We start from the raw sequence: 22,844 nt of genomic DNA on the forward strand, positions 1-22,844 counted from the left end.
CCTTGAATGCTGAAATCAATTGCACGAAGTCTCACAAATATATTCATGCTCTTTCTCCCTATCTGGGCCCTCACTGGAACAAGGACATCTTTTTATTTCTCCCCAAATGCTTCCTTTTCCCACCCCCTGCAGAAGTTTTCACAAAACTCATTTCACCTTCTCTTCCACTCCTATCAGCTGAGGACTTTACCTGTTACTTCAATGAGAAAATTGGGATCACTTAATGTGACCTTATTTGTCTTCCCTTTAAGATTTCTCTCATTATGAAATCCATTGTAAAGATTAAAGTTAATATTCAATACGCTAAGTAATATTTTAATACTATTTATTAAGATTGACTTAGAGCAAAGAGGAATTTTAAAAATTTCAGCAAGCACCCAAATGCCCCTTCTTCCTGCTAGTATTAGCCAGAGAGAGCACGTGGGCAGAAAGGGAAACTCAAAACTCCATCCAGATTAAGGAGATGCACAAACAGGAAAAGGAAAAGTGGCTTGTGGAAAATGTAGTCTCTAGGGTTCAAGATTCTAAATCAATACACCACTGATACAATCTCATATTCTTTCCTCTTTTCCCTCAGTCTCTGACAAATAAGTGGCTCTTCTCCTTGCCAAGGCTACCTGTGACACATGTGTCCTTGGTCACATTCTCTTCCATTCTTCTGCACTGAGGAATTTTCAAGCTTTCACTCTCAACTGGTTTCTTTCCTACTATCTTTAGAAATGCTGAAGCCTCCTTCATTCTTAAAAAAAAAAACCTTCACAAACTATTATCCTACATCTTTAATCTCTTTCTTGATCAAACTGCTATCTACACTTGTTACTTTTACTTCCTTTCCTTTTAGTTACTCCCTTATTCATTTATAGTCTGGCCTTCAAATCTTATCAGTCCTCTTAACCTGGAATCAATGATCTTTTAATTGTTAAGTCTGCTGAATTTTTCTCTCCTAGTCCTTCTTGACCTGCTTTTTTTCACATTGTTGACCACCTTTTATTCCTAGACACTCTTCTCTGAGTTTTCCTGGCACTATATCCTCCTGGGTTGCTTCCTATCTTCCTAACTGCTCTTTCTCAGTTACCTTTGCATCTGTGGAAGTTTTCCCAAGTTCTGTTGAAGGTGCTCTTCTTATCCCCATATGCTCTTTTTCTTGCCAAACTTGTTAACTCCTACAAATTTAACTATCCTCTTTTTGTAGATTATTCCAAGATTTACGTCAATCACAATGTGGTGTCTGTTTTAAAAAATACAGATACTGTATTTGTTGTAAAGCTCCAAATATTGTAAATCATTTTGAGGTACTTTTGCTACTTCAGAAAAATACATATTTGCAAAATTGGGTTAACTTTAATAATGATCCAAATTAATATTTTCTAGCAATTTGGATATTTCATTATACTTATTATCCTTAACTTCCTAAGAGAATCCTTTCAATGACAGGCATTAATAAACTCTTATATATATATATATATATATGTATATATATATATATACTTATATTTTGCTGGAAGGGAAATATTCCTTTTCAATTTCCAGCATTAAGACATCGGGGTCTGGGAAGTCAAAGGTTGTACCCTTTGATTCCAGTGCCCTTTCCTTTGCCCTCATACCTTCATATAAAAATCTTTGGGTAGTACCTTGGGCTCCTCTAGGCTTAAGGGCAGTCTTACCCTGAGTATAGCACGGATGAGCTCCACTTTAGATATATTGTTGTTGAATATTTTGGTGTGAGTTATCATTTGCCTGATTTGGATTTTGAATATTATTTCCATAATTGTTATTATTTCTGAAGTTATTATTTCTAAAGATATTATTTTAATTGCTTATTTCCATTTCCTATAATTCATCATAATGTGACCCCTTTTTGCACAGAAGTGGCATATAAGTGATTGATATTTGGATTCCTGCACAGGCTCAATGGCTATTGCTTGACCTTCATTCTCTTTTTCTTGTTTAAGTCTTTCAGTTAAATATTTTAGTTCCTTACTTAATGCTTCTACCAAGTCATTGGGCCTCCACATTTTTCTGTTCATGAACTTCTGATACATAAACTGCAACCCTCCTTAATTTCTCAAGGCCCATATTATGCCAATTTTGGCAGTTAGTTTTAAAATAATTCTGTCACTTTGAAGCAGTTATTTATAATTGTCTTCTAATTTGCCCTACATCTCCCTCTTCATAAAGGTCAAGGTCTATTTATTTTCCTCCCAGCTCAATAAGTCTATCCATAAACTCGGAGGGTGTTTCATCTTCTGATTACCTAAGATTCTCAAACTTGTTCCACCTACCTGCCCTGTCAGAGCAATCTCTCATTGCCTTTAGAAATGCTTCTCTAGCATGGTATAGTTGTAAATATTCTCCTTTATCATTAAAATCCCATTTTGGGGCGTGTTCTGTACAGTGAGCTGCATTCATTTCCTGGGCTTTATTAACAATAGAAATAATTCTACTTTTCTTGATTTCAGTCAAAAAAGCTTGGAGCAAGTTTTGTATGTCTTGGTATGCAAGATCATATGTACAACATATTGTCCAGGGTCTTAATGACCATGATAGGGTTATTCTCAAAAGAAGGGCCATTTTGCTTGAATTTCTTAATATCTGGGGGGAGTAAAAGGTGTGTGGTACCTTAAGGTCAACACTTCTCCATTCCCCTTTAAGGTGGGCATTTCCCTTAAGGGGAAAAGGTATTCAACTGAATCAGTTACGGTTCTTGTCTTTTTGCCAGATGTCTGTTTTGATGCAGAGAAAGTAAGGGTAGGGGTAAGCGTAGGGCAGGAGCTGGGTCCAGGGATGGGCAGGGCTGGGGGCTGGGACAGTGGGAAAGAGAGGTGGGGCACTGGGAGAAGGGACAGGGGAGGGCAGGATGACCAGGAGCTTTCAAGACAAGAGCGGAGAAATTCCATCTGAGGTATAGGTGGGGAGGGACTTTCCTTTTGCATCCAGAGACCAGGCAAGGGTTTTTAAAATTATACCCAATCAGGTCTGCATTTGAAGCAGGGTAGTCATTTGGTGTTTAATGTTGAGGCTAATAAAAAAAGAAAACCTCTTAGGATTATCAAAAGAAAGAGCCAGTCTGAACTCTGATGGTTTTCCAATTTTAGAAAAACCATTGGGGACAAATGGCTTTCTGTTACCATTGCAAGCAACATTGTGTCTCCTAAGGTATAGCTAGGTAGCAAAACAAAAAAAAATCAGGAGATCCCCCTGTTCCTGATACCCTCTCACCCCAGGCAGGAGTCTAGGGACTGTGTTTGGCAGGAAACTGGGGGTTTAACTGGCTACCACAGGAGGTAGCCACTATGTGTGGGGAGAGGGGAATTAAAAAAAAAATCAAAACCATGTCGGTGCAGAGGGGTTGGCTACGGCCATAAGCAGGATTCGTATTAATGGGTACTCAACTAAGGGGACTAATGGAGTAGCTTTAGGGCTGTACTAGGGGGTAGGGGAAAGGATTTTTACTTTACTTTCTGCTCCCTGGGGAGGCTGGTGCCAGCAGGAGCAGCTTGGGGATCAGAGGCTGGGGATGGCTTGACTGGAGCTGAGCATGAACCATGCCTGAGGTGTGGTAGGTGGTGAGTGTGGGTGGCCAGGGCCCAGGACTGGCTGGGAGGGACGACGTCCAGGGAGGGGATGGGGTCAAGGCTGAGTGTATAGGTTAAATTTAATGGTTGGATGCAGTATATTCACCAACATATAGGGGAAACAATGAAGTAGAGACATGTGAAAGAGGTTAGAGAAAATACCTATACTAGTCCTCAGCCAGGAGGCCTGGTAGTGAGTAATCATGTGGCCTCCTCCAAGATGGAAGCTAGTCTCTTAGGAAGCTAGGTGAGTCATCCTTTTCACTCATTCCACAAAGTAGTCTAAGAGTCAGAGTCTAAGTTGAAGTCAGGATCCAGGAGGCAGGCTCCAATGAGGTTCCTTGAAGACTATCTCCAGGAGATACTATCCACAAGACTCGACTTCACCAGACTCCAAGCCCAAGGATTTTGTGGCTTTTATGGTGGTTTTCTATTCCCTCCTCTTCACAGGAGCCAATCACAGTTTATCAAATTGTCACATCTCTCATCCTCTGAAGGTAGCAACTCTCCCCCTAGGATTCACACCTTTGGAACCACAGATTTCTGAGTGTGTGAACTCTTAAAAGAATTCAAAGTTTCTGGCTGTTTGAGTTAGGAAAAAAGGTGGAGCTCTTCCAATTATCTTGTTGGCTTCTCATCTCTAAAGGTGTTAATTCTCCTCCTAGGAATAAGAGTTTGTGGACTTCCCTTATTTTATGGTTATGTATGGGAATATTCTTTTTGTTGATTAATTCAAAAGTAGATAAAAGAGAATTAATCCTGTATTCAGTCTAGTGAGGTACTAAGTGAAGGTACTTAAGTTATTGTTATTCCAAAGTGTTAACTCCAGCTAGGCAAAGAGAAAAAAGGTTTCCCTTTTTACAAATGCAAACTCAGAATAGACAAAGAGAACCAAGAATTTCCTTTTATAGGAGGCCCCATCCCCCACTCCCCTCAGTGGACAGTCTCAGTAGGGCAGGGAGAGAGTGTGAGGAAGAGAGATGCTGTAGTAGGGGTGGGGGGCATGTGAAGGGAAGCTGGGCTAGAACAAGTGAGAAATAGTAGGGGAGTATGGGCAGGGAGGGCAGGGAGCCCAGGAAACTCAAAGAGAGTTCTGGGGAAGAGGAGGATGGGGGAGTTAGGTTACTCTACTTACCCAAAGGTTCTGGAGCCCCATGGAGTAGCCAGAAATGTAGAAAAAAAGGGATGAAAGCAGAGGAAAAAAATCGCCTGAGCTATAGCAACCTCCTGTGCTCTGCCAAAGCCTTGGACAAAAAGCCCCTCTGAGTGTGGGATTGGTCCATTTATAGACCAATCCCACACCAGGATGTAAAAAGAATAGAACCCTGGTTAGAGCAGGGAATGCTGGGAGATGTAGCAATTCTTATGTTTTGCTAATTCGCAGTTATTTCCTTCATGGAAGACTTGAGACTTGAACTGAGCTTTGAAAGGGAAGAGAAACTTTTTCAGATGAGTAAAATAAAGAGGAAACACTATCAAGGCATGGATATTGTGATTGGCATAAAGGCATTGAGGCAGGAAGCATTTCCTTCTACTTTGACTGGAATATAGAGTGCATAAAAGCTCCCTTTAATTTAAAACAGGTCTGAAACGATCAATTGGATCTAGGTTGTTTAGGTTCAGAATAAGTAGTTTATATCTGATCTTAGAAACAACTAGGAGTTTATTTATCCTTCAACACTAAAATTAAAAAAAAAATCAAGTAAGCAAGTAGAGAGTGCATGTCACCTAGTTGAAAATTCTTTAATGTTGAAAAAGCCTATAGATTTATTTGACCTTCAAGCTCAGTGAATCACAGTATGCATGGCAGTAAAGAATCCAACAATGTTAGACAAATTTACTAGAATTTTTGTGTCTGTTAACCTGGAGATGATAGTCCTTCCATACATTTTCGTCATACTTTATCCAAGATATTGCATTTAGTTCTATTTTTTGTATTCAAGAAAGGATAAGGTGCAGCATGGCCAGACTTAAAGTTGTGAAGCTTCTTCTTTTATTCCCATTGCTAGTACTCTCCCTTTTCATAATTTACCTTGTATTTACTTGTTTGATTATTCATTTTTTTTATGGCTCTGTGATGTCTAATCATGAAAAGTTAGGGTCTTCCAGAATAGCTGATTGACTGAGTGTGGCTTCTGAACTTTGAGGCTTTACTCTGTTTAATGCTCTTTATCAGTTTATCAATGAAATGTAATTAAATTCCAAAGATCTTTGAATATTTAAAGCACCAGAGAGCTGGTACAAATAGGAAATGACACAATTCCTTCCATATTTCTGACTTTTTTCTTTCTATCACCATATCTCCTTTTATTCCTCTAGAAGAAAGGACTTAGTCTGACCTAAGCACTCTCATTTATTATTCTTATTGCCAAGAAGTAATGAAGATTTTACTGAAGATTTATGCAAATAATATCTGATCAAGTGTTTCCTAGAGCCTGATATTTTCTGGAAACCTTTGATGATTCTCCAGATAGTTTTGAATCCTCTTTTCTTTATTCAACTTTGATAACTCCTATCAGTTTACTCTATAATTTTAATCCTTCTGATTCAATATATTAAATTTCATTCTCAATACTTATAGTTTTATATATTTATATTCTGTAGTATCAATTTCAGATGTAAAATAAGTCATCTTTGTGGCATGTGTAGTCCCTACCATTCCTCATCGATTCCCTTCAAAGACATTTTGACTGTGGTTTGTGTTTTGTTGGGCACCTAGTTGCACAATGGATAGAGCACCTAGTTTGAAATGATTTCATAGTTCAAATTTGGCCTCAGATGCTTACAAGCTGTGTGATCATGGGCACAATACTTAATTCTGTTTGTCTCAGTTTCCTCATCTGTGAAATGAACTGGAGAACTAAATGGCAAACCACTCCAGTATTTCTGCCGGGAAAACCCTAAATAGGGCCATAGAGGGTAGGATGCAACTGAAGAGTGATTTTGTGTGTGTGTGTGTGTGTGTGTGTGTGTGTGTGTGTGTGTGTATGTGTAGCTCATCCTCTTATTTTGAAATTGAATAATCAAAGTACTCATGTGCCACACTCAATAAGTGCCACCTAGAAAAATTCAGTAGTTTTTTTAGGAGGCCTTCAGCTTTTCACTTCTCCATTCACTCTGCAGTCCATCCTCACTGGCCTACCTTTTATTTTTTAGTACATGATGCTCCAAGCCTTGCACTTAATTTCCCTTGTACTTGGAACCTTCTCACCATTCTCAACTCTTCTTCTCAGCATGCTTGACTCAGCTCAAATCTTAGTTTATACTGGAGACATATCTCCTATTCCTAGCCCTACCCAATTAGTGACTTGCTTCCAAGATTATGTTCCATCTCTTTTATATTTGTAATATATGAATATAATTTTTATATTTCCCACAGTCAAATGTGAAGTCCTTGATAAATTTTTTTAAAAAGTGTTTTTACCTAAACTAAATGCTAAACACAATAAAGCAAATGCTTAATAAATGTTGATTGATCAATAGCCATAATAAAACTCCTTTTCTATTATATTTCAACCTAGTGCTTTTATTTATAACTCGGAATCACTGAGAATAGACAATATTTTGTTTTCTATATTTAGTTTGAGATTATAAAGTGTGTGTAGTATATTTCATTTTTATTAAAAAAAAAACAACTTAATTTCTGCCTTAGAATTACTACTTTCTCTTGGTTTCAAGGTAGAAGTTTGGTAAGGGCCAGGCAGAGGGGGTTGAATGATTTGCCTAGTGTCAAATAGCTAGGAAGTATTGTGTTTGCAGGCAGATTGGAACCCAAGATCTCTTGATGTGGCTTTCAATTCACTGAGGCACCTAGCTGCCCCTTTGAGGTATACTTCATAAAAAACGTTAACATCCTGGCAGACCAAGGATTAATGGACAAAAAACTTGACCATTCATTAGGTGGTTCTAGATAGGTTGTATTGTAGTCTAACATGAAGTTAATATGATAAATGTTCAGTTTATATTAATATATTATTTAATAAGAGAAATACAATATACAAACTTTGTCTTCTGTGATCAGATAGAAGACATTCTGTTTCACTCAGTGGACAAATTCATAAATATTTTTTATCAGTTTAGAAGTTCCACATGTGAGACAGTGAATTATAATATTTTGCTTTTAATTCTTTTAGGAAAGCTCAAGAGGAAGACAAGAAAGTGGTTTTAGCTGGATGTGTCCCCCAAGCACAGCCTCGTCAGGACTATCTCAAAGGCCTGAGTATCATAGGGGTAAGCTGTTTTGCAAGAGAATAATAGAAATCATTTTTATATGTAATTCATATGTTGTAATTTTCTTTTTACTTGCAATTTAGTGCACATGAAGAAACTGAAGATGTCTTGACTACCCTTAGACCATTTCTGCTCTCCAGGAGCTTCTATATTTAGTATGAAACATTTTACAAATAATTTGTAAGCACTCTATATGTAAAGGATACACGTACACATATATCATGTCAGCATAACCTCTTTCCCCAATTTAATATTTTTATATTTCTTCTCTTACATGACTGACTTCATAAATACTTCCTTTCCAGGCATATAGAAGCTCTTAGATTTTACTTTTTTATTTTTAATTATGTGTAAAATAATTACTTTTAGATTGTGACCCGTGAAACCTAAAAGAATTGCAAATAATTTGTTCTCTATTTCTGATTTCCAATCCCCTCCTCACATTAATGATTTTTATAGAAAATGTACTTGCTTTAAACCAATAAAATTTTGCACATTTTAGAGCTTTAATTTGCTTTTACTATTTGTGTATATTTTAATTTCTCTTGCTTTGAGAGGTAAACTGAATTTAGATCTTGCAAAAATATAGTTTTAAAAGGATTATATTTTTACAAACATTGGAATCTAATTTTATTGTTGTATTTGGAACAATGCAAGTGTAAATGAGTTCTTATATCCTTTAAGTTTTTTGATTTAGTAACTTAAAATAAAAAATATTCAAAAGAAATAACTTATTGTATAGCTAATATCACTCATAAAATCAGCCAAAACAGGCCTCATTATTGATAGTAATATAACAGGCTCTTCATAGAATCGGGGGCAATAAATTTCTGTTTGTAGGGTCAAAATAGAGCAACATAATTTAGGATTTTGGAGGAATTACATAGTAATAGAAAAGCTACGATTACATGAGAAGTTATAAGAGCTGTATTCTAGTGTGCCTACTATTTTATTGTATAATGTGAGATGGGTCACCAAGCTTCTCTGCCCTTCATCACTCATTTGTAATATAAAGAGGTTGCTTATGTTCTCTAAGTTCCTTTCTATCTCCAGTATGCAAAGTTAGATAAAAAGTTTTATATAATTTAAGTCGAGCTTCATTAGTGGCAACAATGTCAATCAGATTTTTTGACTTATGACCTAATTCTGCTCAGTCTGATAATAAAATATCAGTTAACAATCATGCCGTTTATCTTCTCCTCTTATTATCTGTTCCTTCTGGTGGCCACTTTTAAATAGAACTTCACTTGAATTCATAGATATGTTTTATAGTTTTATTAACATTTCAAAATCTTCAGATCCTTTAATTTTTGTCCAACAAATAATTCCAACACATTGATTTTTAAAAAACCCCAACTATCTCTTTTCCTTGGAGTCTTTAAATGATTGTTTACTTAAAAGCTCGGTAGAATTAGCATCAAGGCAGAAAATTTCTGTGAGACTACTGGTATCAGTACAGGTTATGTACCAGTGAGTTCCTATGAAACTTACACAAGGTGAGTCCCAATGAAACTTACACAAGGCCTTTTGGAAGAAAATTAAAGCATTAGCTTTGAATTGTGGAAAATAAGCCAGAGAAATTAAGAGAAAGAGATTGGATTAGTGGATTGAATGATGGCCTTAGTGTAAGGAAAATGTGAGTTCAAGTTCAGCCAAGAGGGTACTTTTAAATATTAGAGTTGTTTATTATTAATTTCTAAACCATTTTTTTTATGGGGAAATTTGTTCTTCCATTGATCTAGCTGTAATTATTCACTATCTGATATATAATTCTTTGGGGATGAAGGGGGATGTTGGAAGTTTTATGTGCTTTTGAAAAAAGCAACTCTTCTGCTATATTTTGGTCATTAACCAAGTAATCCACTGGCAGATATTTAAGACTTTAAATAACTGAATAATTATTAGTCAGAACTGGCAGAAAGAATTTTCATTAGTGATCAGTCCTTTCACTAGCCATTAAACTAACCATTTGACAAGAATTAAATCACTATTTGGTGCCAGGCACTGTGCTAAATTCTGGAGATTTCATTACAATGACCAAGTTAAGAAAAAAGTTTAGAAACATTTCTCTTCTAGGATTCTCCAGCTACAAAAATTTCACTGAGAAATAGCCTATCGTTTTGTTTTCTCCAGCTGGGAGTTCTATGTGTTATGCTACAATATAAGCATCATGTGATAAGTTATATCCAAGGATAACAAATGAGATGTTATCTATATATGGGCATATTTTAAATATGCAATGAATTTATTACATATTTAAATGAATATATTCATGTGTTAGTTTGTATTATAATCATGCCTATGTGTTTTTTTTTTATTTAGAATGATTTTCCAAGGTTACATGGTTCATGATCTACCCCTCCTCTTCCCTCACCCCTCCTAGAGCTGACAAACAGTTCCACTGGGTTATACATGTATCATTGTTCAAAACCTATTTCCATGTTATTCAAATCTGCAGTAGAGTGATCTTTTAGCATCAAATCTCCAATCATATCCCCATCAAGCCATGTGATCGATCCCAAGTTTTTCTTCTGCATTTCGGTTCCCAAAGCTCTTTCTTTGGATGTGGATAGCGATCTTTCTCATAAGTCCCTGAGCATTATCCTGGGTATTTGCATTGCTGCTAGTAGAGAAGTCAATTATGTTTGACTGTGCCATAACATATCAATCTCTGTACAATGTTCTCCAGGTTGTCCTCATTTCACTCTGCATCAGTTCCTGGGTGTCTTTCCCATTCTCATGGAATTCCTCCAGTTAATTGTTCCTTTCAGCACAAGAATATTCCATCACCAACATATACCACAATTTGTTCAGCCATTTCCCAATCGATGACACCCCCCACACCCGTATTTTCAATTTTTTTGCCACCAGAAGGAGCATGGCTATAAATGTTTTTGTACAGTTATTTTCCCTCATTATCTCTTTGGGGTACAAACCTAGCAGTGGTATGGTTGGATCAAAAGTCAGGCATTCTTTTAAAGCTCTTTGGGCACAGTTCCAAAATGCCCTCCAGAATGATTGGACCAATTCACAACTCCACAATCAGTGTATTCACTTTGTTTTGAAGTATATAAAGATTAATATTTTTAAGAGTACCAAAATACTATTATCATTCTTAAATATGTTATGGGGAGTGTTAAAAGGAAGGGTTAAATAAGATACACACACACACACACACACACACACACACACACACACACACACACATATATATATATATAAAAAAATAAAAGTTGATTTCACTAAAAGGAAGAGGGAAGGGAAGGGAATCAGGGACTACCGTACTTCTAACCCCACCACAGATATTAAAACTCTAAACTTTCTAAATTATCCAGAACTAACTAATTAAAAGAGTAATTAAAGTTAGAGAGGGATTTGTAGGGGCAAAGACAACAGGGCCCAAAGAAATCTCAAACCAAGAGCCCATCTTTACTCCAGACAACAGTCCCAGAGAGATGTCACCAGCAACAGTAGAAATCAACTTTCTCTGTAGCATCAGTAGTAGGAACAAGAAGAAATATCAAGACAGCTGTTATATAAGGGCAGGGAGAGAATGGAGTCTTCTCGTCCTGCTGGGTCAGGACCAGAGTGAGGTAAAGATGGATCTGAGTCAAGTAGAGAGAGAGGAGATGGATTGTCTTCCTTCTTAGCTCTTCCTGGCTAACCACACTCTGACTGCCTTCAAGATCTGTAACTTCTGTTCCTCAGAGACTTGGTTAATTTCATTTGACACAGACATTTTCTCCTTCCCTGAGGAGAGGAATGTAATTTCCCTCCCCCTAACTCCATGTCTTTCTTCCTAAATATTATGGGGTCAGTCTCTTGCTCTTATGAAAATGTTTTATTTTTAAGGGAACAACAATACAGGATAGGACAGATGAATTCAGGAATGAGGCAATTGGAAAGAGGTAGTAAGGAGTCCCTAAAATAACTGAACCCATTTTCCTAAAGTCTGGCAGGTCAGGCTTTGCTGACCTGACCCCTTGAGGTCAATTGAGATGAAGTACTGACTTTCTGCCTGTCTTGGGTATTATATCGTGGGATATTGGGTCAGGAGTTACAGAAAGATGGTATAGGATCAGAGATCTACTCGGATCAACCTTTTTGATGGGCTTCCCACAGAGGAGGTTCTCTCCAACTCTGCAGATCAGCTTACTTTCTCTTCCTCCCTTCAGAATTCTCTCTCCTTCCTGCCCTTCCCCCATTCCAGCAGAATCCTTTCAGCTTTTCCAGTCTGCTTCTCTCTTCAAATCTTACAAATCTCTTAGCTAACCAATGGAAAGAAACTACTGGTTTTCTGGGTCCACCCCAGAAATACCAGATAGTTATCCTCTGGTTTATCCTGATAGCAAGGAAGAAACATCTTCTCCCTCCTATGAAGTTCACCAACTGTCAGCAACTCCCTCAGTCTCCAGCTCCAGCTCCTGGGAATTCTCTGAGTAGAATGTTGGCCCTGTAATTACCCTGTGGGTTCTCTTTGCTTCTTGCTTTTTGCAAAGCTAATGCTTTACAACATATACTAGTAGTTACTCATTTTTAGTGCAGAAACATTTAATTTTTTTCACTGATAGCAGCCAAGAGGATGAATATTTTGTTATCAGAAGGTAGCAGTTAATCTGTCAGACTTTAACCATTTTAACATGTTTAAAAAAATTTTAAACATTATTTTATTTGGTCATTTCCAAACATTATTCACTGGAAACAAAGATCATTTTCTTCCCCCCCCCCCCCCCCCCACCTTTCCCTCTCCCATAGCCAACGCACAATTCCACTGGTTATCACATGTGTTCTTGACTCGAACCCATTTCCCTGTTGTTGGTATTTGCATTAGAGTGTTCATTTAGAGTCTCTCCTCAGTCATATCCCCTCAACCCCTGTAGTCAAGCAGTTTCTTTTCATCGGTGTTTTTACTCCCACAGTTTATCCTCCGCTTGTGGATAGTATTTTTTAGATCCCTGCAGATTGTTCAGGGACATTGTATTGCCACTAATGGAGAAGTCCATCACCTTCGATTATACCACAATGTATCAGTCTCTGTGTACAATGTTTTCCTGGTTCTGCTCCTTTCACTCTTCATCACTTCCTGGAGGTTGTTCCAGTCTCCATGGAATTCCTCTACTTTATTATTCCTTTTAGCACAATAGTATTCTATCACCAACATATACCACAGTTTGTTCAGCCATTCCCCAATTGATGGGTATCCCCTCATTTTCCAATTTTTGGCCACCACAGAGAGTGCAGCTATGAATATTCTTGTACAAGTCTTTTTCCTTATTATCTCTTTGGAGTACAAACCCAGCAGTGCTATAGCTAGATCAAAGGGCAGACAGTCTTTTATCACCCTTTGGGCATAGTTCCAAATTGCCCTCCAGAATGGCTGGATCAATTCACAACTCCACCAGCAATGAATTAGTGTCCCAACTTTGCCACATCCCCTCCAGCATTCACTGCTTTCCTCTGCTGTCATGTTAGCCAATCTGCTAGGTGTGAGGTGATACCTCAGAGTTATTTTGATTTGCATCTCTCTGATTATAAGAGATGTAGAGCACTTTTTCATGTGCTTATTAATAGTTTTGATTTCTTACTTCCTGTTCATGCATGTCCCTTGCCCATTTATCAATTGGAGAATGGCTTGATTTTTTGTACAATTGATTTAGCTCTTTGTAAATTTGAGTAATTAAACCTTTGTCAGAGGTTTTTATGAAGATTGTTTCCCAATTTGTTGCTACCCTTCGGATTTTGGTTACATTGGTTTTGTTTGTACAAAACCTTTTTAATTTGATGTATTCCAGATTATTTATTTTGCATTTTGTAACTCTTTCTAAGTCTTGCTTGGTTTTGAAGTATTTCCCTTCCCAAAGGTCTGACATGTATGCTATTCTGTGTTTGCCTAATTTTCTTATAGTTTCCTTCTTTATGTTCAAGTCATTCACCCATTTTGAATTATCTTGGTATAGGGTGTGAGGTGTTGATCTAAACCTAGTCTTTCCCACACTGTCCTCCAATTTTCCCAGCAGTTTTTATGGAATAGTGGATTTTTGTCCCAAAAGCTGGGATCTTTGGGTTTGTCATATACTGTCTTGCTGAGGTCTCTTGCCCCCAGTCTATTCCACTGATCCTCCTTTCTGTCTCTTAGCCAGTACCAGATTGTTTTGGTGACCGCTGCTTTATAATATAGTCTGAGATCTGGGACTGCAAGGCCCCCTTCCTTTGTATTTTTTTTTTAAATTTTTTCCCTGGATATCCTTGGTCTTTTGTTCTTCCAAATGAACTCTGTTATGGTTTTTTCTAAATCAGTAAAAAAAATTTTTGGAAGTTCCATGGGTATGGCACTAAATAGATAGATGAGTTTGGGTAGGATGGTCATTTTTATTATATTGGCACCATTTTAACATTAATAAATGTTAGTGGCTGAAAAAAGAGTGATAAAACAGTCTTGGAAAGCTTTAAGTCCTGCCTGGCATACTTAATAATACGTGTCTGATCATGGCTATGTTATTTGAGCATACTTGGACCACCTTTGAAGAACTTTAAAAAACATTAAACCAAATCAAAAGAAAAAATAGAAGGTGAACTATCTCACTGGATAGTCTAGAAGGTGAAAGAGTTAGAATTACAACCAAAAATTATCTCATTTTTTTAGTACACTACTTCAGGGGGGGAAAGGGTGGATACTTGATGAAATATAAGACTTTCAAGCATTCCTGATGAAAACCAGAGCTTAATAAAACATGTGACATTCAAACACAATACTAAAGAGAAGGATAAAAAGGTAAATATGAAAAGAGAAGTCTTATGAGGTTAATAAAATTAAACTGTTTACATTCCCATATGGGAATTCCTTAATTCCTACATGTAATTTCTAAGAATTTTTACATTAATAGGGCAGTTAGAAAGAGACTACATTTAGTGAGGGCGTGAGTCTGAGTCAATGCTGGAATGATCTCTAAAAAAAATAAAGGTATAAAAAAGAGGAATGCACTGGGAGAAATAGGGAGAGACAGAATGGGGAGATTTTTCTTATATAAAAGTGACATACAAGAAAGAACTTTTATGGTAGAAGGGAAAATAGGGAGTGAGTGGACAGTGCTTAAAATTCTTTTTTAATGATTTCAAAGAGGAAAGAATTCAATCTCTGATTCTCTCTCATGAAGTGAAAGGGGGAAAAGATGCACCCCCCCCCATCATAAAAAAAAGGGCAAACTAAAGGAGAGATTGGCAAGAAGAAAATCAGACTTTTGAGGAAGTACAGAATAAAAGTAGACAAAAATAGGATGGAAGGAAATACACAGTTAGTAATCATGACTATGAATGTGAATGGGATGAGCTCGCCCATAAAATGGAAGTGAACAGCAGAATGAATTAGAAACTAGATATTTTTTTACAAGAGATAGTTGAAATAGAAAGCCATAAATAGAACTAAAGTAAAAGTATGGAACAAAAATCTATCATGTTTCAGCTGAAGTAAAAAAAGGTGGAGGTAGCAACTATGATTTCAGACAAATGTGGAGGCATGCATGCAAGAGAGAATTTACATGCATGCAAGACAGAAAGCTGAGGTCAGAAGAGCTGTCAATCAAGGTGACAATTCCTTTGGAATGTTCCCAGGAGAAGCAGTTGGAGCCAAGCCAGCAGCTGAACAAGGCTGGACTTACTTCTGAGCAAGGCTGAGAGGGCTTCTGGAGCTGGGGGAGAGGCTGGTGAACTAAGTTTTGGCTGCCTGTGGCTGATGGTGAAGACCCTGAAGCTTTTGCGGACTGACTGATATTTAACTGGCTGGTTAGAAAAAAAAGAAGAAAGAAGACAAACAATTTGTTCTCTTATCTCCCTGACAGACTCTGTGTCACAGTTGTGACAGAACTGCCATTTCCCCAATATCCTCAAAACCAAAGCTCCTTGTATAAACTAGGGAAAACCCCATCCCTCTTAACTCATCCTCTATTCATTGTCCTGTCTTCCCCAATAAACCCTTTACTTGAGAAATCAAGAGAAAAGAATATTTCCTCTACATCTTATAGTTTACCCTCAGTGACTTGAATGGAAAGGGGAAGGGGAAGCTAAAAGCTTCAGAAGAGGGGAGGAAATGGGGGGCATTGAGGGAGGAGGATGGAGGGTAGGTAAAATCTTGATCCATTAGTCATCCAGTATTGATCAATAGACACCCTCAGGAGTATCACTCTATTACCCAAGGCAAGTGAAAAAGAAAACAACCTAATTAAGAGTTAATCAGGGAAAATATAGTTTGTGAAAAGTAACTATAGACAGCGAAGCAATTTAAAAAAAAATTGAGAGCTAATTTCTCTGACAAATCCTCGGACCTCCTTTGGAGAACTTTAAGGGTGATATGAACCAGAAGATTTTTTTTTTTTTAATATACTGGGACCTAAGAACCCAGTTATACTGGCTGCCTATGGGGCATTTTATTATTATTATCAAGTCTGAATATTTTAAAAACTCCTTTAATTAGCAACTCCTATGTTTGGGAATAATTATTATTTTTAAAAGATTGACAATGCATTTTAGTCTTTTTTCCCCTGAAGTTATTGATATATTTATTTCAAACAGGTCTGTGTTTTCATTCAACTAGGATTTGTGTTACTAATTATATTATTTTCCTGCAGCAGTTATAAAAATAGCATTTTAGATATGTGCTTTATAACATTAAAATATTTAATTTAATACAGAATATTTAATTTATTATTGAAAACTTTCTAGTGTTAAAACATCCTTTTGTGCCATTTGTGAACTAAACATAGAGATGCATTTTCTTTTTGGTGAGGCAACAAATAGTGGCTTTAGATTGGTGTTAACTTATCTCAGGATATATTCTTGGGTTGATTCACTTTGGTTCAAAAATCTTTTCAGATGTGGCTACTCTAATCTTGAAAAGTCAAACAATATGATAAACATTGTTTTAAATGCAAAACTTTTCACTTAGAAAATTTTGTGGCTCTCATGTCTATAAATTTGACTTGGTTACTTATATATTTGAGAAATTAGGTCCTTTCACCTTCTGAAATATCATAGTCTAAGCCCTCTGCTCTTGTAAAATTGAAGCTATTAAATCTTGTGTAATCTTGACTTTCCTCCATAATTTTTTAATTGTTTCTTTCTGGCTCTTTGAAGTATTTTCTCTTTGCCTTGGCAATTCTGGAATTAGGCTATAATATTCCAGGGAATTTTCCTTTTGGGATCTCTTTTGGGAGCTGATCTGTGGATTATTTCAATTTCTATTTACCCTATTGACCTAACATATTTTTCAAGTAAAATATATTGAAATATGATGTTTAGGCCTCAAAGTCATGGCTTTCAGGTAGTCCAGGCATTCTTATTTACTCTCCAGTTGTTTTCCAGGCTAATTTTTCCAGTGAGATAGTTCACCTATTTTTGCTTTTGATTTGGTTTTATGTTTCTTAATATCTCATGGAATTATTAATTTTTACTTGCCCAATTCTAATTAAAAAAATCATTTTCACCATGAATTTTTGTACTTCCTTTTCCTTTTCATCTATTCTGCTTTTTAAAAATTTCTTACCCCGCAAGTTTTTGTGCCTCTTTTGTACTTTTGTGCTACTCTATTGTAAAATCTTAATAGCCTTCCAAGTTTGGTTAAAGTTACTGGTTTGGTAGGATTTTTTTTTTTTTTAGGTGTCCCACATGGGAAATCTGTGACATAACATCATATCACATCATCACATCACATCACATCACATCACATCATCACATCACATCACATCATCACATCACATCACATCACATCACATCACATCACATAATGTAACATAACAATATAATTCATATAATAGTAGAGTCTATATAACTAAATTCTACTAAAGTTATTCTACTAACATGAGCAGTAGAAAAGCCAAATGCCATCAGAGGCTTTGTGAAGATAGGATTATCTCTCTCCTTGTCTATTTTTAGCTAATCAAATCAAAGACTTAAAGTAACCCTACTTATCATTAAGTATGAGAGTTCACAAGTCACTTGCTAGAGTAAGTGACAACTCCAAAGGTCACTAATACTATCCCCAGCACCCTCAGTTTCAAATTGAAAGACTACTATTGATTTCTGTGAAGAAGGCGGAGTGACAGGAAGTAACTTGGATAAAAGGGGTATAAAAAAAGACCAACATGACTTAGCTTGCATTCCTTTCTTGGCTTCTGGAGAAATTGGTTCTGGAGATTCTTTTTCCTGGATTCTGTGTTGGTTTGTTGGGAAGTGACTGAGATTCCTTCCTTGTCTCTGGAGGAGGCTGCATTGGTGGAACCCTGGCTGAAGACACCACCAGGACTTATGGCTGAGGAGGATTTCTGGGAAATTCCTGTAGGGAAAGGAGACATGGGGAAAGCCCTTGCAGGGCTGAGTCTTACTTCACTGGAGAAGGGCTGATAGGCTTGTTAAAATATGTCTCTTTAGCTAAATTTTTCTACTTTCACTCATTCCACCTCTTTGTAAATAAAGCTGCTAAAAGTCATTTTGACTTAAGGTATATTTTAAATTTGGCAATCACAATATTACTTTATAATTCTCATATTTAGCATAAAACCTAATTTTTAACTCTTACAGCTTCCTTCCCCACTTGGCTTCTTCTTTGGTTCATCTTTCCTTTTTGCTCCTCCTCCCACCCAGGACACCCAGACTCCATTTATGCTTCATGCCTGCTCATCTGGCTTCTATGACATGGAAATCACTCATTCTATTTCTTATGGCAAGATGAAAGACCACCAGACCTTACTGTGACACTGCCTTCTAAGGTTTTAAAAGATTTCGACATCTTCCCTACTGAGGTTAAAAATTCTCTGTGGAGCCATAGCATCCCGACTGAGTGACAAATGCCAAAAGCATACCTAGAATTCGTATAAATTGTTGCCTTTTTGCCCTTGTCAATTATACAGGCATGTTTGAGAGCTATGAGTTCTGCCCTTTGAGTGCTAACGTTAGAGGGCAGCAAAGCTGATCACTCAGTGGCAAATTCTGTGAGTACACCAGCTCCAGTGTAGCATCTGCCATCTCTCGTAAAAGAAGAACCATCAGTAAATAAGACCAGATCTGAGTTGTTTAAGGGAGTGTTCAAGAGATTATCTCGAGGCTTTTCTGCCATGGTCACTAGTGTTTCACAACTATGTAATGGTTCTCCTGAAGTTAGTAAATCTGAAAGCAAGGTGGCAGGTTTAAGGTTGAACAGCTTTTCAAGGTAATGTTTTCATTGTTTAACAAGGTTATTTCATACCTTGTAATTCGCTGATCAGAAAATGCCTGTGTTCTATGTCTTAGCAACAATGCTTCTATCTCATGTGGGCACATAATTGTTAATGGGCATCCCAATACTAGATCAACAGTTTTGTCACTAGTAGGGCTGTAGCAGCTACTCCTCTAAGACATGGTGGTGCTCCTGATGCTACTGGGTCCAGTTGGGTAGAATAATAAGCAATTGGGCATTGAGAAGACCCCAAAGTCTTAGTTAAAACATCTGAAGCTACTCCTCTTTGCTTATGTACATACAAAGGAAATGGCTTATTGTAATCTGGGGTGCCTAGAGAGGGGGTAGACAGGATAGCCTTTTTAGATCTGATAGAGCTGACAGGTGTTCTGGTTCTAATTTGAGGGGTTTAGGGACTGAATCCCTTGTTAGTGTTATAAGGGGTTTAGTAGTTTCCCCAAAGCAAGGAATCCATTGTCTACAAAACCTTATTGCTCCTAAAATTGCTCTCAACTGTTTCTTAGTGGTAGGAGCTTTTAAATTTTGAATATTCTCAATTCATTTGGGAAAAATAAAGCGGGCACCCGCAGTCAGGATGAACCTCAAATATTCTACTTTAGGGAGGCACTACTGAACTATATCCTTCAAGATTTTATGCACTCTTTTGTGCAATTCCAAAAGGAGGTATTTGCTATCTTCCTGACATGCTTCAGCAACTGTTGAAACCAAGGGTAAATCATCTATGTATTTGATTAATTTGCTGTTTTTAAATTTTATATTATCTGTATCTTGGCTCAAAATTTGCGCAAATAAGGTTGGGCTGTCTACGAAACCTTGTGCCTCATCTGATCTATGATATTAAGCTTCTCCCAGTTACTGTATCAGGGTCACTCACTGCCAAACCTGGACAATTGCTGCAGCTATGCCAAGGTGCCAACATGCTTAGCATGCTGCCACCAGCCACCTCTCTGCCACAAGAGCCAGAGTAACCTCTCTGTGAAAAGAGGCCGGAGAGAGGAAGTGACGCAAAATATATAGACCCTTTTAACATCCCTTCCTGCATCTCTTATGTACCAATGGTAGCTTAAGCTTGACTTAGGACAGCCCAGGGGGTCTGTCAGTTATTTCTGATTTCTCATTTGCTAGCACATGTTATTTATAGGCCATCTTCCTCTACACTTAATCCTTAAGTAGGGGTGTAGACATTCCTATTTTGTTAGACTAAGGAGGGTGGAGTAAATCTAAAATTAACAGTAAGAAGAATTAGGCTTTTTTTTGTGACTCCACATGTAGAGCTGAATCTGATGAGTAGAAGTTACAGAGAATGAGATATTGGTTGGCTTATCACAAGAGAACCATTTCTAATAATAATTTCCAGAAGCTATATAGATTTCTATATGAGGCAGTGAGTGAATCATGGGTTATGTTTAAGTAGGGGTCTTGCCTCTAGAAAGATTTTTTGTGCCATACATAGTCTTTATTAGATACCTCTGATTTTCTTTTCTGACTTTTAGGTTCTATAATTCTGTGAGACATGGTTAAGTTGTGTAAATCATGGTCACTAAAGTATTGATGGAAATCAACTCTAGCGGGGCAGAAATGAATCAGAAACATCCTCAGGCAGAATTTTAAATTGAGTATATTTGTAAATTATTGGCAGGCTTGTTGGTAGCCCATTTTCATTTATGGTAATTTCAGACAAGTTGATAATTTTTTGATTCATGACAGGCAAGATTATGAGATGAAGAAAGAAGAATCATATGCAGTATTATTGCTTGTACATAGCTATAACCTAAAAAGTCTTTAACTGTGCGCTAGTTTGCTAATCTATGACCATACAGTGAATAGGTGTTTCTGATCTTTAGTGCTGTGGGGTGAGCCAGCCTCCAAAGGGGGATGGGGTCTTGGAGGTAGGATGGTGTCAGCTGAATGATGGATGGGACACAGTTTTTGCATTCAACCCACAGCACAGGTTTCACAAGATAAACTGTTCCTCCTTGGCTGAGGCCTGGCTTTATTTTATACACTCATGATCACACATCTATTTGGCACACAGTTTCATTCTCAACATACATGTTTCCATGGAACCTAACAACAGACAGGAAGCCTAGGGAGATAGTCAACGAAACATTGTTGTTAAGTACAGGATCAGTGGGTAGAATCAACATGACCCAGATATAGGTTAGGAAATTCAGAGCACAGATTTGCCAGAAGTTTTTATGCCTAGAAAAGAGACTGCTATCTAAGTGGGTATATGAGAATCCTTAGGTTTGATTTTGTAAGTGGGATCTCCTGGTAATATCCTAGGGGAACAGAGTGGGACATCTGTATTAATCCTGTAAGCATGTGACTCTCATCTATTTTTCCTGGGGTTAAGTAAGAGTAATAATCATAGAAATTACAATAATAAGGGGATGTTAATAAGGAAAGTCACTTAGGGGTGTTTCAGTGGGTGTTTCCATCCTTCCTGGTGGCTGCTTTGTAGTCCCAGGTTTCCATGTGGACCATGTGAAACAGTGTGGTCTTTGATGCTCCTGGCACTTTAGTGTGCTAAATTTATATATTTCTTTACAGCATAACTTTATGTAAATACTCTGTGTGGAATAAATTTCTGGTAACATTTTTCTTTTTTTTTTTTAACAAATTTCATCTTAATCAACCATAATAACTGTCAGGAATGCCTTCTTAAAATATGAAATGTAATAGAGAATGTATGTGGTCATAATTTTTAAAAGAAGATTACCTTATTATCTAGAAATTGGCAAAAATTATAAAAGCTAGAAATAGTCACTGTGGTAGTAGTTGTGTGAAGGTAGACAATATTATTGGTCAGTTTGTGAATTAATACAACCATTTTGGAAAACAAGTCTGGAATTCTACATATAAAGTGACTAAAACATCCATAAGCTTTGATCAGAGATTCCAGTAGTAGTCATATATTCCAAGGAGTTCATTGATGAAAACAAAGGAATTGGGAAGTAAGGAGATGACTATCACTTGGCCAATGGCTAAACAAATGGTTGCATTTGAATGTAAGTAAGTATTACAACATTTTAAGAAGCAATGGATTTTACTTAAATAGAGTTACAAGGAAAGATTTACTTGAATTGATACTCAGTGAAGTAAACAGAGTCAAGAAAACATAGATAATGAGTATGACTGTAAATGGAAAGAACAAGCAGCCCCAAATAATCAAAAGTGATTAGTGGTGAAATTCCAATCAAATTCAGGTGGGAAATTTAGGTGATATGAGAACAAAGGGTAATAATCAGATTTATTTAAAAAAAAGGAATTTTATTGATTGTTCTGGTAACTGATTATGTTTGTACAAGACAATTTTTTACTAGTACCTATATATCGAAAACTATTTAAGATATTTGTAGATAAAATGTAATTTTATATCAAAATTGTATTTGTTATGCATTGACACACATATATACATATATTCCTTTACTGAACTATCAGGATGTCTCAAAGTAAGGTCTTTTGTGTAATATCTTTCTATCTATTGTACCAGTACTATTTTATTATCTATTCAGATACAGCTTTGGTGCTTATCCTGCATGATTACAATAACTTTGCTTTTAATAAATTCTGTTGCACAATGATTTGTTGATGTTATTTATGAATTGTTTATTCTACAACTCCTTTTCTTCATTTTAGAAAACATATGGAGTTAGTAATAGAACATATTGCATGTCTTCTTTTATATATCTATTTATTAGCAAAAGCCTTAAGGATGAAAGATATTATTTTATTTATTTTGTTTGAATTATATGCCAACTGCTGAGCTCTTGAGTATTCAGGGCTATAATTTATAGTATTAATTAAGAAAA

General features: G+C 36.7%; 1 protein-coding gene across 3 annotated transcripts in view; it reads left to right on the forward strand.

Annotated features, from left to right (window-relative positions):
- Nucleotides 1-22,844, forward strand: part of CDKAL1 (CDK5 regulatory subunit associated protein 1 like 1) — a 704,381-nt gene that overhangs the window by 140,936 nt on the left and 540,601 nt on the right. For all 3 annotated transcript variants that reach the window (XM_001375837.4, XM_007487880.3, XM_056823496.1), the window contains one exon: nt 7,709-7,805. In XM_001375837.4, coding sequence (XP_001375874.2) covers nt 7,709-7,805 — 97 coding nt within the window. The remainder of the gene's footprint in view (nt 1-7,708; nt 7,806-22,844) is intronic.

This window comes from Monodelphis domestica, chromosome 3, assembly GCF_027887165.1.
Source record: "Monodelphis domestica isolate mMonDom1 chromosome 3, mMonDom1.pri, whole genome shotgun sequence".
In the NCBI taxonomy this organism is placed as follows: Eukaryota; Metazoa; Chordata; class Mammalia; order Didelphimorphia; family Didelphidae; genus Monodelphis; species Monodelphis domestica.